General features: G+C 44.7%; 1 protein-coding gene across 1 annotated transcript; it reads left to right on the forward strand.

The window, feature by feature from the left end:
• Nucleotides 1–254: 254 nt before the first annotated feature.
• On the forward strand, nucleotides 255–10,807 carry NOLC1 (nucleolar and coiled-body phosphoprotein 1). Its single transcript, XM_027878051.1, has 14 exons — nucleotides 255–381; nucleotides 500–555; nucleotides 654–766; nucleotides 2,351–2,466; nucleotides 3,230–3,371; nucleotides 3,896–3,999; nucleotides 4,630–4,780; nucleotides 5,688–5,828; nucleotides 6,243–6,335; nucleotides 7,565–7,711; nucleotides 7,930–8,496; nucleotides 9,207–9,319; nucleotides 9,704–9,784; nucleotides 10,072–10,807. Exons 1-14 carry the CDS (start codon nucleotides 268–270, stop codon nucleotides 10,228–10,230), a joined length of 2,097 nt encoding a protein of 698 aa, XP_027733852.1. The 5' UTR covers nucleotides 255–267; the 3' UTR covers nucleotides 10,231–10,807.
• The last annotated feature ends 2,131 nt before the right edge of the window (nucleotides 10,808–12,938 follow it).

Here is a 12,938-nt window from a genome sequence, read left to right on the forward strand (position 1 = left end):
CCAGGGCCGTGTGGGCACTCCCGGGTTCCCAGCCCCTCCTCTGCTGCTCCTGCACCCCGGACAGCTGTCCCGCAGCACAGAGAGGCGGCGACGACACCAAAGAAGTTACTTTCCCTCTCCCTGCCCCAAAGCCACTGTGCCGCCTCTGCCGCCCAGACAACATGGCGGCGGGGCGGGGACGGGCCGGGACCTCGGCGCGCTCGCGCACGCAGGCGCGCAGGCGGGCGGGGCGGCGCGCGCGCGCGCAGGCGGCACGTGTGTCGGTGCATGATGGCGGAGCGGCGCGCGGTGCCCAGCGACCTGTTCCCGCTCGTGCTCGCCTTCCTGCGCGAGAGCGGCTGCCAGGGCGCCGCGCGCGCCTTCGCCAGGGAGGCGGCGGCGGTGAGGGGGGAGAGGGAGAGGGAGCGGGAAAGGGAAAGGGAAAGGGAAAGGGAGAGGGAGAGGGGCGGGAGGGAGCGAGCCGGGAACGCGCTCACTGACGCGGCCTGTCTCGGTTTAGAAGGAGCAGGACCCGAACGCGGCCTCCCTCCTGGACATCTTCACCTACTGGCTCCGGTAAGTGCCCCCTCCCTTCCTCCCGCACCGCGGGGCCGCGCTGATGGCCCGCCGGGCTCCCCCCGCTGCAGGGCCCCGCTCAGCCTCTCTCCCCGCAGGTCTCCGGCGGCCAAGAAGGGAAAGCTGGTCCCGAACGGCGGCCAGGCGAAGAGGAAGCCGTCCTCCAGCAGCTCCAGCGAGGAGGACGAGAAACCCCCGGCCAAGAAGCCAGGTGGGGTTTGTGAGCGACCCTGGCGCAGGTCGGGGTTGTGTTTGATGTTGGCTGCTCACCCGCGTGTAGAGTCGAGCGTCAGCAGCTCTTCTGAGGTCCTACAGCAGCTATCACGCACTGGGCTTGTATTACCTGATCTCGGTTTTGACAGGTCTTTTGCCCGTGACATGTAAGATACGTTCATCCTAACTAAGGGTGATGTTCTTATCCTGTTAGAATTTAGGCACATCAGAGTTTGTGTCCCCCAGAAGGTGTTAGCCATTTATTTTGTTTCCTTCGGCTGAGCCTGGGGAAGTCATTGGGCTATACTGAGTTTCAAGATGCTGTTAAATAGCACCTTCATTACCTTGTCTAGACTGGAGTTCTACTTTCCAAACACTCACTAGGATATCTCAGCAGGGTTATACCTACTTGCTTTGGCACCTTCAGATTATGCGTTGCTTTAAATACTGGGTGAAATTGGGATTTGAGAGTATGCAGTTGGGCAGGTACTGGGAGGAAGCTACCTCATGGTGAGTTTTCCATGTTATTTTCTAGGGGCTCTCTTACTAAGGTCTTTAAAGAATGATTTTTCATTTTGATTTTGTATGAAAATTGATTCAGGTTTTACAAGTGCCTGTACGTTTGTTAAAATACTCATAATTTGACACAACTCCTGCATGGCTAGGATTTATTTAGATTTATCAGGGTCCTCTGTATTGACGGACACCATGACCTGTTGCAGAGGAGTTGCACAGGGTATGCTTGAATTCCAGAGAAATGCCAGGTGTCCTTATTCGCCTGCTGCTTGTGAGAGGTTTCTATCCTTTTTTTCCTCTCAAGTTTGTATACTAATTCTATCAAAAATACATCTCTCCATTGCATTCTGGTATGTGGTTAGCTGCATTTTTCCCTTTTACTTGGAGTTGTTCTTATATCTTCCCTTAACTACACTGTACACAAGATTTGTATATATAGAAGGAGATTTGCAGGGGAGAAGGACTAAATAGGGAGAGACAGAAAGAAAACTGGTCTTCAACTCAAACCATCCCAAAACTGAATTTGAACTTGGATCGGATTTTTATTTGATAAGGACACTTGCAAATAAAGTGTGAACCAAAATGATTCCTTTTGCTCCACATTATTAAAAAGCAATCAGTAACTAGGAAGTAGATTTGGCTAAAACACATTCAAGTGTCTGAAACTTTATTACAGCACTTTAACCATTGAGAGTGGATCTCTTTTGCAAGCACAAGTCTGTGCTTGTTCAGGTTTCTTTACGCTGAAAGGTGTGCAGACCCAGGTAATGTTACCTCAGTTTGGGGGCGCTCGCTCTTTGTGAGCTGTCCTTTTTGGTGATAGAAGTCTGCACTTAAATGTGTATGTGACAGAGATAAAATTAGAATTGGTTCTGTCCTCTTGCTTACCCATTTTGGGGTAGTGTGCCACATGCTGCTCTCAAGAAATAAAGTCAGTGTTGTGAACTGCAGTCATGGTTTAATGACCTTAGTCTGTCCTTTACCCTGATACCCACTAGCGCAGGATATAGGTACGTGCACATTGTGAATTCATTTGTCATCAGTGTTTGCTGTCGCATATTTGCAGCTAAAGGAGCAACTGTTCCCAAAGCAAAAGCAATTCCTCCAGCCAAGAAGGCAGAGAGCAGCAGTGAGGACTCCAGTGATGATTCAGACTCGGAGGAGGAGGAGAAGCCAACAAAGGTTTGTTTTTTTTCCAGCCTCTTTGATGCATATTTGACAGTGGTAAATAATAGCAAATTTGACCAACAGAACTCTCTCTGAAATTAGGCTCGCTTCTCCTGAACTGTGAAATGTCTAGGCTGAGGCAGGTGCAATACAACAAGTTTCTGTAGTGGAAAATGTGCCATTTGAACTGGTCTCAGGAAAAATCAATTTATTGTCCAAACCTCACTTTGTTTCATATCCGAGTCTTCTCCTTGCTTTTATCCTAAGACTGCTAGGGCTCACTTTTTTGCAGAGAACGATTTATTTGCAGTTGCTACCATAAATTTGATCTTTTTCCATATATACGTGTTTATATAGAAAGAGAATCTTCTCTTTCCTTTTTCTTGCTGCAGTCATGTTCTTAAAAAGTCGGGGGGGAGGAAGAATGATGTTAGTGTACATTAGATGACACTGACCAGAGTTGCCCAGTTCAGTATTTTGAGTCTTCAAACTAGTGTGATCTGTAGAAAGAAAAAGGTGTCAGCCTCAGATCTGCCTCATTTTTGAGGAGGCAGAACTCAAGACTGAGGTGCAAAGGAAGCTTCCCAAGGATTTCTGGGAGGTTTTCCAGAGCAAAACTGTTATACAGAGATTTTCAGACCTTGGTCATTAGGCAGAGTGGTGCTTTCAAATCAGAATGGTAACCTCTTTAAAAGACAGCTGTTTGTACGTGTCCCACTTATTACCCTCATTTTCTTTTCATGACTATGAAGGCTAATCAGTTTTTTCTATTGTTTAGAAAGGTGCAAAACCTGTGGTGAAACCAGCTGGAACCAAAATCCAGCCTCAGAAGAAAGCAGAAAGTTCCAGCTCTGACTCAAGCAGCTCAGATGAAGAAGCACCAAAGAAACAGCCATCAAAACCAGCAACACCTAAATCGGGTACCTCTTATTGTGTATCACATGTCAAAGTGTAAAACCAAAAAAGCCAGGGGAGGAGTGCTGGGGACTGTACCCACATGCAAAGACAGATGTATTAACATAGCGGTTTGAAAATCTGTTGTCACTGCCATTTGCACTCCAGTCCAGTCTGCTTCTGACATAGGAGTAGAACTGATTGCAAATAAAACATCTGGTCCTGAATGTTTCGTTGTTTGAATAGGTAACTGTAGTCAGCAGCCTTAACTGCTAAAGTTTTGCTTTTGCCAGTGTCTCCCCCTCAAAAAGCAGGGAAGATCTTTACTTAGGCTTTAGTCATGTAATGTCCCATCAGCTAGAAGAGACAGTTTTCAGAGAACTTTCTCTAAGCTTGCAGTAGGATAAACTAACAGTTTTGCAGGACTACCTTAACCTGCCCTGTTGGCTTCCTGTGGTTCTTTTCTCTCTGTGATACTTTCTGCTCAATGTAATTATCCTTCATCTGCCATGGCGTGTTTTGTAATGTTCCTTTGTACTTCTCTCAAAAGGAAGTAAAGCTGCCCAGGCGGCTAGCAAGGTTGTCAATGGAAAAGAAGCAAGCAGTAGCAGCAGTAGTGAAGATTCTGATGAGGAAAAGGCTGCACCAAAAAAGGTAAATTAGACCATGAAAAACTTCACGAACACTATAGAAGTCTAGTAAGACTGAGTGTATCATCTTGCAAGCACAGACTATATAGATGCTGTGCTCAGCATAATTCTTATACCTCCTCTTTTATACAGTGGGATTATGTGTTCTGTACATACCTCTACCTCTCCATGCACTGCATTCTTTCCTACTAGCTCCTTACTGCTTTTTTTGTTCCATCCTTTTACAGGAAAACATTGTGTCATAACCATATAATTTTCTCCATTATATATTCACTTTGGCATGACTTTTTTGTGCTTAGCTGACTATAACTTTGATTTTTCCGCTAGGGATTATTTAAAAATGTTTTCTTCAACACAAAAATAATCATGTGGCAGTTGCTACCATTTCAGTCAGTTCTTAGCCCCTTTGTCAAGAGGAGATCCTCATTAGCAGTTCATGCAGCATAAAACAGTAGAAGAGTGGCCAGAGAGATAATAATGCCCATACGTTTCCTAAAATTTGTATTTGAGAATATTTATTAATTTCTCTCCCTTTGTCTTCAGAATTTGCTCTCTTAAGTAAGGTGTAGAGTTAAACAAAGCCCACAAGATGTGTGCAACTTCCTTTTTTTTAATGTTTATTTCTTACGATAAGGTTGTTCCCAAGAAATCGCCTCTGCCGAAACCTGCAGCAACTCAAGCATGTCCAGGGAAAAACAAACGTGCCAAGGAAAGTTCCAGTAGTGAGGACTCATCTGACAGCTCAGATGATGAAAAGCCACCTGCAAAACAAAAGCCAAAGTCTGGTACGTACTAAATACCATTGCTGCTGTGTGGGAGGATACTTTCTGCTAGTCCTGCTGTCCTGTGAGAAGTGAAAGCCCTGCTGCACACAAGGTTCCAGGTGCTGGTGGTGGTAACATGAACCAGAGATACAGCAGCTCTTTTCATGTGTGCTGTTTGGGCTGGGCTTACAGTTCAGCTCCTCCCTCAGCAAGGGATGGGGAGTGAGAGATTGTGGTGCCCTGCTAGGTTTGCCTGTCGGATAGCCTCGTTCTTTGCATGTTTTGTGTCTGCCGGGGTGTGGGAAGTAGATATCAAGTGGTTTGATTCTCTGTCCCTGGAGATTTTCAAGATGAGACTGGATGTGGCACATAGTGACATTGTCTATGAATATTCAGTATCTGCATCAGTTTAAGCTTTTTTAGGGTTCCTTTCTTGTGAAGTACCCAAGGCTGTTCAGTTGTATTCCAGCTGATGGGCTAAATGGGCTGTGGTCAGTGTGGTATAATGCTTTTAGGGTTCCAGTAGAGAGCTGATGTGAACTGAGGGTCAAATAATCAAAGGTCAGTCTTAATGCTCTAACCAGAGGACTTGAGAACACAGTAAATGAAAACTGTGAACAGGTGATATAACTGTTTTCTTTTCTGGAAAAGTTTGGCAATGAGCTCCTGTTCTTCTAAAAGTGCAGAGAAAACTTCTGCAGAGATAGTTGGGTTAGTTGAACCCTGAGAGGAGAGTTAAACTCACAGTAGAAACAGGGAGGTAGCAGTGGGGTGAGTATAACCTTTCTAATTATAAGCTGGTGTGTTTGGTTGTAGTTACAGAAGGGGAATAAATGGAACCGAAGTGCTTTATTCTATCTAGGGCAAACATCTCATGTGCTGCTTGCGTTGTCATGCAGGTATCTGAATGCTGTGTCTCTCTTCATAGGTCCGTACAGTGCTGTACCACCTCCTCAGGGAACACAGACAAAGAAAGGCCTTGCCAAGGCTCCTGCAAAAAAGGCTGAGAGCAGTGACTCTTCAGACAGTAGTGATGAGGCAGAGAAGGTGCCCCCAAAGGGAGCAGCAGGTATGTTGTGAGGGGGGGAGGCTGAAGAGGAAGTACTAAATGGAGCCAACAGTGTTTTGGCAATGTCCTGGTTTCCTTGAAAAGGCTGTTTGCCTTTGGTCTGTGTTGCTATTTGCTTTTCTGGAAGCTTCTGATCAATTTGAATGCTGCCCAAACAACACTATAAGGCTTGTGGATCTGAACTGTATGCAGGTTGGATTACTGTACACATGGTTGTTTGAAAAGTCATCAGGATCTAGTTTAGTGGGAATAAGGTAGGTTCTTGCTTGGCTTCCAGTTGCTGGCTGGAGGAAGAATATGCCTGAGAAAATATCTGGTACACTGAGAATGGAGCTTTTTGACATCTGGAAAGGTTTCTATCTTGTAACAAAGGTTTTGTGTGGATGTGGCCTGTTAATTTTTGACTTGCTTTTGCAGGCAAAGCCGTAGTAGCTAAAACAATCCCTGGCCCCCAAAACAAAGCTGTGACTAGCAAGAAGGCTAAATCCAGTTCTGACAGTGACTCAGGTAATTCAAGAAATAACATCTTGATTCTTTTGTGTTAAATGTTTTTATTGGCCAGGTTGCTGTATAGTGATGTATCTGCTGAAATCTTTAGCGTATGGGCTAGCAAGATGAAAAATTGAAAAAACAGGAGCCTGCTATGCAGAGTGCAGTCTGACATGAGACAAGGAGACCATTGGCAAGTGCAGAAAGGTCTTCATGTTGCTGGGTGAAAAAGGTGGGGAATCACGGATCAGGTTTCTCCAGGAAGGTTAATAGTTAAACGTTTTGAGGATCTGTGTCCTGAGATTTTTGGTTTCTGTTATCCCATTGTGTTGGGGAGAAGTTTCTAAAATAAAAATGTAACCAAAATAGACTCAAAAGATACCTTCTCCTCATGTGAGAGGAAATGTAGCTCCTGTTGATCGGGTATAAGGTTTGCAGGGCTGTATTTCCCATGTAAATTCCCTATGGGCTACATTTCTCCTCGAAGTTCAAGGTGCTCCTGTTGTGTATCTCAACATCTCTGGTGCCACGGCAGGGACTGTGGGTGGCAGATGCCTGTCTGTCTGCGAACAGTTAGTAGATTGTGTGAAACTGCAGTGAGTGTCAGGCATTGTGTTGTCTGGTTTTGTTGCCTAGTTTCTATCAAAATAGCCAAGTTTTTGATTGCTGTTAATAAAGTGTTCAGAAATACTGGAAAAGATCAGGTTTAGTATTCCAGATTCTTGTAACACCCAGTACAAAGCTGTGTTTGTACTCAAGAGTCTCCAGTCCATCCTCAGACTGCTGCTAAACTCATCTCATAAGGAAACAGTTAAAATGAGATACTGTGCTGTCACTGCCTCGCTTTGCATGCTTTGTAGACTTCATCTCATAGTTTCTTGTATGTCTTTTTGATCCTTACTACATACCTTCTTTTCCCAATGTTTCTTCTTCCTGAGTTTAGTCTTGGTGATACTGGTACTTTCTCCAGTCCCTTATTCCCAGTACCTCTTCTCCTACGTTATTCTCCAAATATCTTATTCCTTGTGCATGTATTTATGAAGAACTTAACTGTTTGTTTTCACCTCCTCCCAACAAAGCCAACCATTCAAGTGTTCATCAGATGCTGCTGGTTTCTAGTTACCTAGTGGCTCAGCCTTGAGCCTCAAGTTATTTTGCTTTTCACTTCCCTGGGAGTTATATACATGTTCTTACTAAAGTAGCTTGCACATGAATCCTGCTAACTTAAAAACCAATTTTTTTGTTAGATTCCAGCTCTGAAGATGACAAAAAGGAGGTAGGGAGTAAGCTTCCAGCTAAACAACCTGTGATAAAGAATACTTCTAAACCAGCAAAAGTAGTTGTCAAGCCTGGACAAGCAAAGAAAGACTCCAGTTCTTCCTCAGACAGCTCAGGTATTGGGGTAGGAGAAAAGGAGAATTTCTACATGCATGTTGATCTTGCTCAAACCTCTGTTTCTAGACTGGGTAGAAGGGTGTGGTTGAACAGGAATACCCATTGCAGTGTTGTTTCAAACACTGTGCACTGTGTATCAACATTAAATCTGTATGTTAGCTTTGTATTGAAGGAATGGGACTTAGCCTTGATTGGTTTTTTTTTCTTTGCATTCTAGATTCTGATAGTTCTGACAAGAAGGCACCTCCTGTGAAGCCCACAACCAAAGCAGCAACCCCTGCAGCAAAGAAGTCACAAGCTGCCACAAAGAAAGCACAAAGTAGCTCTGATTCAGATAGCAGCTCCAGCAGTTCTGAGGATGAGAAGAAGAAGAAGAAAGCCCCCCCAGCTAAATTAGCTGGCAAAGTGGCTAAGCCAGTGTCCAAACCTTCTACTCCAGCTCCCAAAGCAGATACATCTGATTCTGATAGCTCAAGCAGCGAAGAAGAAAAGAAACCAGCAGTGAAAACAGCCACTAAATCTACAGGGGCAGCAAAAGCAACTGTGGGGAAGAAGGCAACTGCTTCTAGTAGTAGCAGCAGCTCATCAGATAGTTCCAGTGAAGAGGATGAGAAGCCCAAAAAGGCAGCAAAAGGAGTACAGAATGGTTCTAAGGCCACTGCCTCCACAGAGAAAGCGAAAGCATCCTCAACTGCAGCAAACAACACGAAGTCTAAGCCAGCTGGTGGCAGTAGTAGTAGCAGTGAAAGCAGCTCTGAAGAAGAAACCGGAAAAGTTAATGGAGGTATTATTACCTACAGTCTTGGGAGTGGGTCTGTCAGGCAGTGTTACTGAGCTAAACATGAATGGAAGACTTTCTTAAAGCATATTCAGTCTAATCTCTGTTACTGGATTATGCCATTTGGTGCAGTACTGAGAGGGAAGGGCTAGTTTTGCATTTGGTGTAATCCTTTTTGTCTGTATTGCATAGCTGCTGGCAGTAGAATCTGTGGTAATGCTGAAGCACGTTTCTGTATAGCTGTTGCCAGTTGCCATCTGTGCGCGCACAGGATTTAGTGGCAGCAAAGTGGACTGCTGGCAGATCTTGTCCATGTGGAGTGGGACACCACAGTTGATGCCGCAATGCACAATCTCAATCTTTAACCCTCCAGGAGGAACACTAGTGATGCCCTAATGATGTGTGCAAATGCATGTCGTATGACTCCAAAACCGGGCAAACTTTGACCAACAGAACTCTCAAGTATGCAAAATCATTAATATACAGGTACCCTATTCCATAAAAATATTTTTATCCCTTAGGATAGGATGGGAAGATCCCTGTTGACCCAAAATGGCTGTGTCTGGTACAGCAGTCTGTTTTCTGGGTGAAGTAAAGCAGGGACCAATTCTCACACCTGTGTCAACATGGGGTTTGCTTTCTGGAGGAGGGATGCCATTCCCTTTCCCAATGCTGCAGTTACTGCCTTTAAAGTTTTACCGCTGTACATCTAACAGGCACAATTGGGAAGAAACAGAAGAGGGAAGATGTCCAGGAGCCAGAGACACCACACAGTAAAAAAGCAAAGATCAAAACCAAAACACCACACACAGTTCCCAAGGTGAAACGGGTGAGTGAGGGTAGACTATGGCAACTGGCTGAAGAGGCATCTGTCTCCTAAACAACTAGGCTTGTTTGGGGGTTTTGTGGGAGGTTGGGCCTATAGGATTATTTATGTTTTTATTCCCTGCTCAAGCACTTAAACCTTGTCTGGAGAACCCTAGGGGGAGTGCACATATGTGCATAGTATTATTCTGGCACTGATTGGATATGCTTGCACAGGAGCATCCCTGAACTGCCTGATCTGAAGAAGGGAAAGAACTATACATCTGAGAAACACTTAAAAACTGAGGTGATGTGAACAGGGCTCCCCTATTTGCAGGGCAAGGAAGGAGGTTGTCACCAAGGGATGTGTTTTTGCGTGTGCTTACTGTCTCATTTTCTTTCTCAACAGCCAGCCTCTCCATTCCGCCGTGTAAGGGAGGAAGAGATTGAGGTGGATGCCCGTGTTGCTGATAACTCATTTGAAGCAAAGGTAGGGCTAGGTAGTGTCCAGAGTGGTAATACTCAGTCTCTGCAAGGACGTGTCTGCAGAGCAGCCTAGGTGTGCTTGTGGGGAGTGTTTCTGGTGAGAACTTTTTCCACCAGGAGGAGCTGTTAAGAAGCATGTGAGCAGTGGCAGGAGGTGCATGGGAGAGCGGTATCTACTCCAGTGTTAATGTACTAGTGTTTGCTGGGTAGGGTAAATTGCAAAGTGTTGCCTTTACTCTCTTGGGTACTGACTTGAATTTCTTTTTTCTTCCCCCCCTTCATCTCTCACAGAAAGGAGCAGCTGGTGACTGGGGTGAGAAGGCTAACAATATCCTGAAATACACTAAAGGCAAATCTTTCCGCCATGAGAAGACAAAGAAAAAACGAGGGAGCTACCGTGGGGGCACTATATCAACCCAAGTCAATTCTGTCAAGTTTGAAAGTGACTGAGAATGTTTCCTTTGGAATTCATAAACCATCTGCTCACCAGAACATCTTGGATGGGCATGTGAACATCATGGATATCAAACCTGCCTGGAATGCTACCTCCCCTAGCCCCTTGTGGGACAGGTAGCTCCAGTGTAGGGATGTGGGAGAATGGCTGGATGTTTCCCCCTTTTATTTCTAATTTTGGTTTAGTCCCCTAATTTGAAACCATCCTTGAGCTGGTGTTACTGCCACCACCAGGGTGACCTCCAAGGCTTATGTTTTCTACAGTCTTATTTTAAAAGGCTGGCAGTGATTTTTGGTTTTGATTTTCCGCCCAACTAGTAGAAGACAGAGAAATAATTCTCCTGTATTTTAACCTCCCATTTCTTTTTCAGCCAGTTAAAATCTGATACCTGTGAAAAGGCAAGCATTGTAACTTGCCTTTGACTAGTTACTGTAAGAACAATTGATTCTAGTTCTCTGACTATAATCCCCAACCCCACCTGACATTTCAAATTCACACTCGCAGTGTGACAGGGTTCCTCTTTTCTGTATTCTTTTATGGTTTTACCTTGCAATAAATACCTCCCTTCCTCTTCCTTGCACTCCTGTTAAGGCTACTAACCAGAGTACTTGGAGAAGCAGCATCTAAATACATCTTAGTAGTTGAATAACAATATTGCTTGCAAGGTGGGGGGCAGAAAGACCAAGGTCTATAGTACAGCTGTGGCAATCTTGTCAACACTTCCATTAGGAGTGTAGCTGGGGATTGGAGTTGTGCAGAAACTTGGCTGCATGGAGGTTGTGATGTTTCATGGGTAGGGAGGCAGAGGAGATAAAGCCCTCTTTCCAGCTCTGCTTTTTGCTGTGTTTTTGTTTCAGAGGCTCTGACTGCAGTGGCATTCTCGTTGTTCTCTCTGAACATACACTGTGCCAGCTTATGCTTATTGCCAGCAGTATGAGCTGCAGCTTGGTAGGAGTCAAGATGAATGTATCATTAATGCCTTAAATTTTTTTTCTGGGTTGGATCACTTGCTCTTTGAGCTGTTTTCCATCTGTTAAATCTCTCTTGAGAAGTAAAATGCCAGCTTCCCCTTAGCACTAAGGCAAATAAAGCCTAATGTGGTAAGGTTTGAAGTGTTAGCTACAAGTACATGTTCAGTACGGGGAGCCACAAACAAGTTCAGAAACTTGCAAGCTTGCTTTCCCTTCATTATGTCACTGCCTCCTTACTTACGGTGCAGCTTGTATTTGGTAGAAAATGGTTCCCCTAAATCCTTTGCCTCCTGTTAGGTGGTTCAGGTTAACTAGTTAGTGGAGCAGTTGGCTGAGCCCACAGCCATTGTGAATTGAACAATGGTAGTACATGTTTGGGAAACGGAGTGGTGGGCTGTGAGAACTGCTCACTGTGTGGTGAAACTGCCAGCCACTGAGAGAGGTAGTGTGGGGCCTGATTTCCATGTTTCCATTCCCTCCCTAAAGGCTGCCAATGAGAGCAGCCTTGTTACAGGAAGCTACATTAGTGTGCAAAGCAGTGTCACCTAATTGAGGGTTGGATGAGACTTGATGAGCCACCCCCATGTACACAAGCAGCAGCTTTTTCCAAATGAGCGTTTTTCAGGTCTTCCCCTGTGGCTTGCACAATCACTGTGGTGCCTGGATTCAAGGCTACAGTGCAGAGGGGCCCAGGAGACCATGGTTATTTAAAGAAAGTAAAGGTTAGAGGCCAAAGGAAGGTGGGAAGAATATTTTCTACATGAGGACTTCAACATCATCTTGTGTGTCATTTGCTCTCTTTTTTTCTGTTTATCCGGAACTTATATTTGGAACTCTTTTAAATACTTTTATGCTTTGGAGTTTTTAAAAAAGTCTAAAGTGTGAATTTGATATGTCATAAAATAAAGATTGCTGCCTTTGTAGTCTGAGTGGATCTGGTAGTTAAAGATAGGGAATAGCGGGTGGGAAAAGGGAGGGTACCAGTGCTTGGGGTAACATAGCACTGTCTTAATCTGTCTACATCCACTTGTCTTATTTACATGATTGTAGTCATGTTCAGACCTTCAGAAGTGAAAGGGGGCCTGTGCAGGTCTGTTGAGTGACTGCAAGGAATTTGGATAAAACTCTAGAAGAGTATTTGTGTATACCAGGATAAACTGAGGATGCTCAGGTCCCTTTCCACTAGAGTATCGAGTTAGCTCTTCTCAAATATTGCTGCCAAATTTGCAGTATGGCAGCTGGCCATATAAGAAAAAACAGCATATGAGAATAAGAAAGAATAGGCATAACTGAAAAATCTTGTATATACCAGGTTAAAATAAGTAATTTCTGTAACCTCTTAAATTTCTTCCTTCTCTGTGATCGTGTGTGCAAGGAAAAGAAACATGCTAATAGGTAGGGCCTTGTGGAGATCTTGAGTGCTGTAATGCTCAATTTTGCTCCTTGTGCTATACCTCTGGAAAGGTTGGGATGAATCACCAGGTCCATCAGGCTCTCAGTTCTGTAACCAATGCTCTTTGCCACAGCCTTCCACCTTGACCATAATGTTGTAGGAGAAGGTGTAACCCCTGAAGTTTCAGCTGGGGATGCAGAGAATGTCATGAGCCTCGCTGAAGATCAGCACCTGACTAAGCAAGAGCACCAAGTGCTGGGGTGGGAAATGCTTTGTGAAACTCTCAAGGCTCTGCGCTTGATACTCCTGGGAAAAACTGCTCCTTTCACAAGATTTTGCA

This window comes from Empidonax traillii, unplaced genomic scaffold, assembly GCF_003031625.1.
Source record: "Empidonax traillii isolate 1590-97213 ecotype Southwest subspecies unplaced genomic scaffold, ASM303162v1 scaffold38:size1800464, whole genome shotgun sequence".
Taxonomy (NCBI): Eukaryota; Metazoa; Chordata; class Aves; order Passeriformes; family Tyrannidae; genus Empidonax; species Empidonax traillii.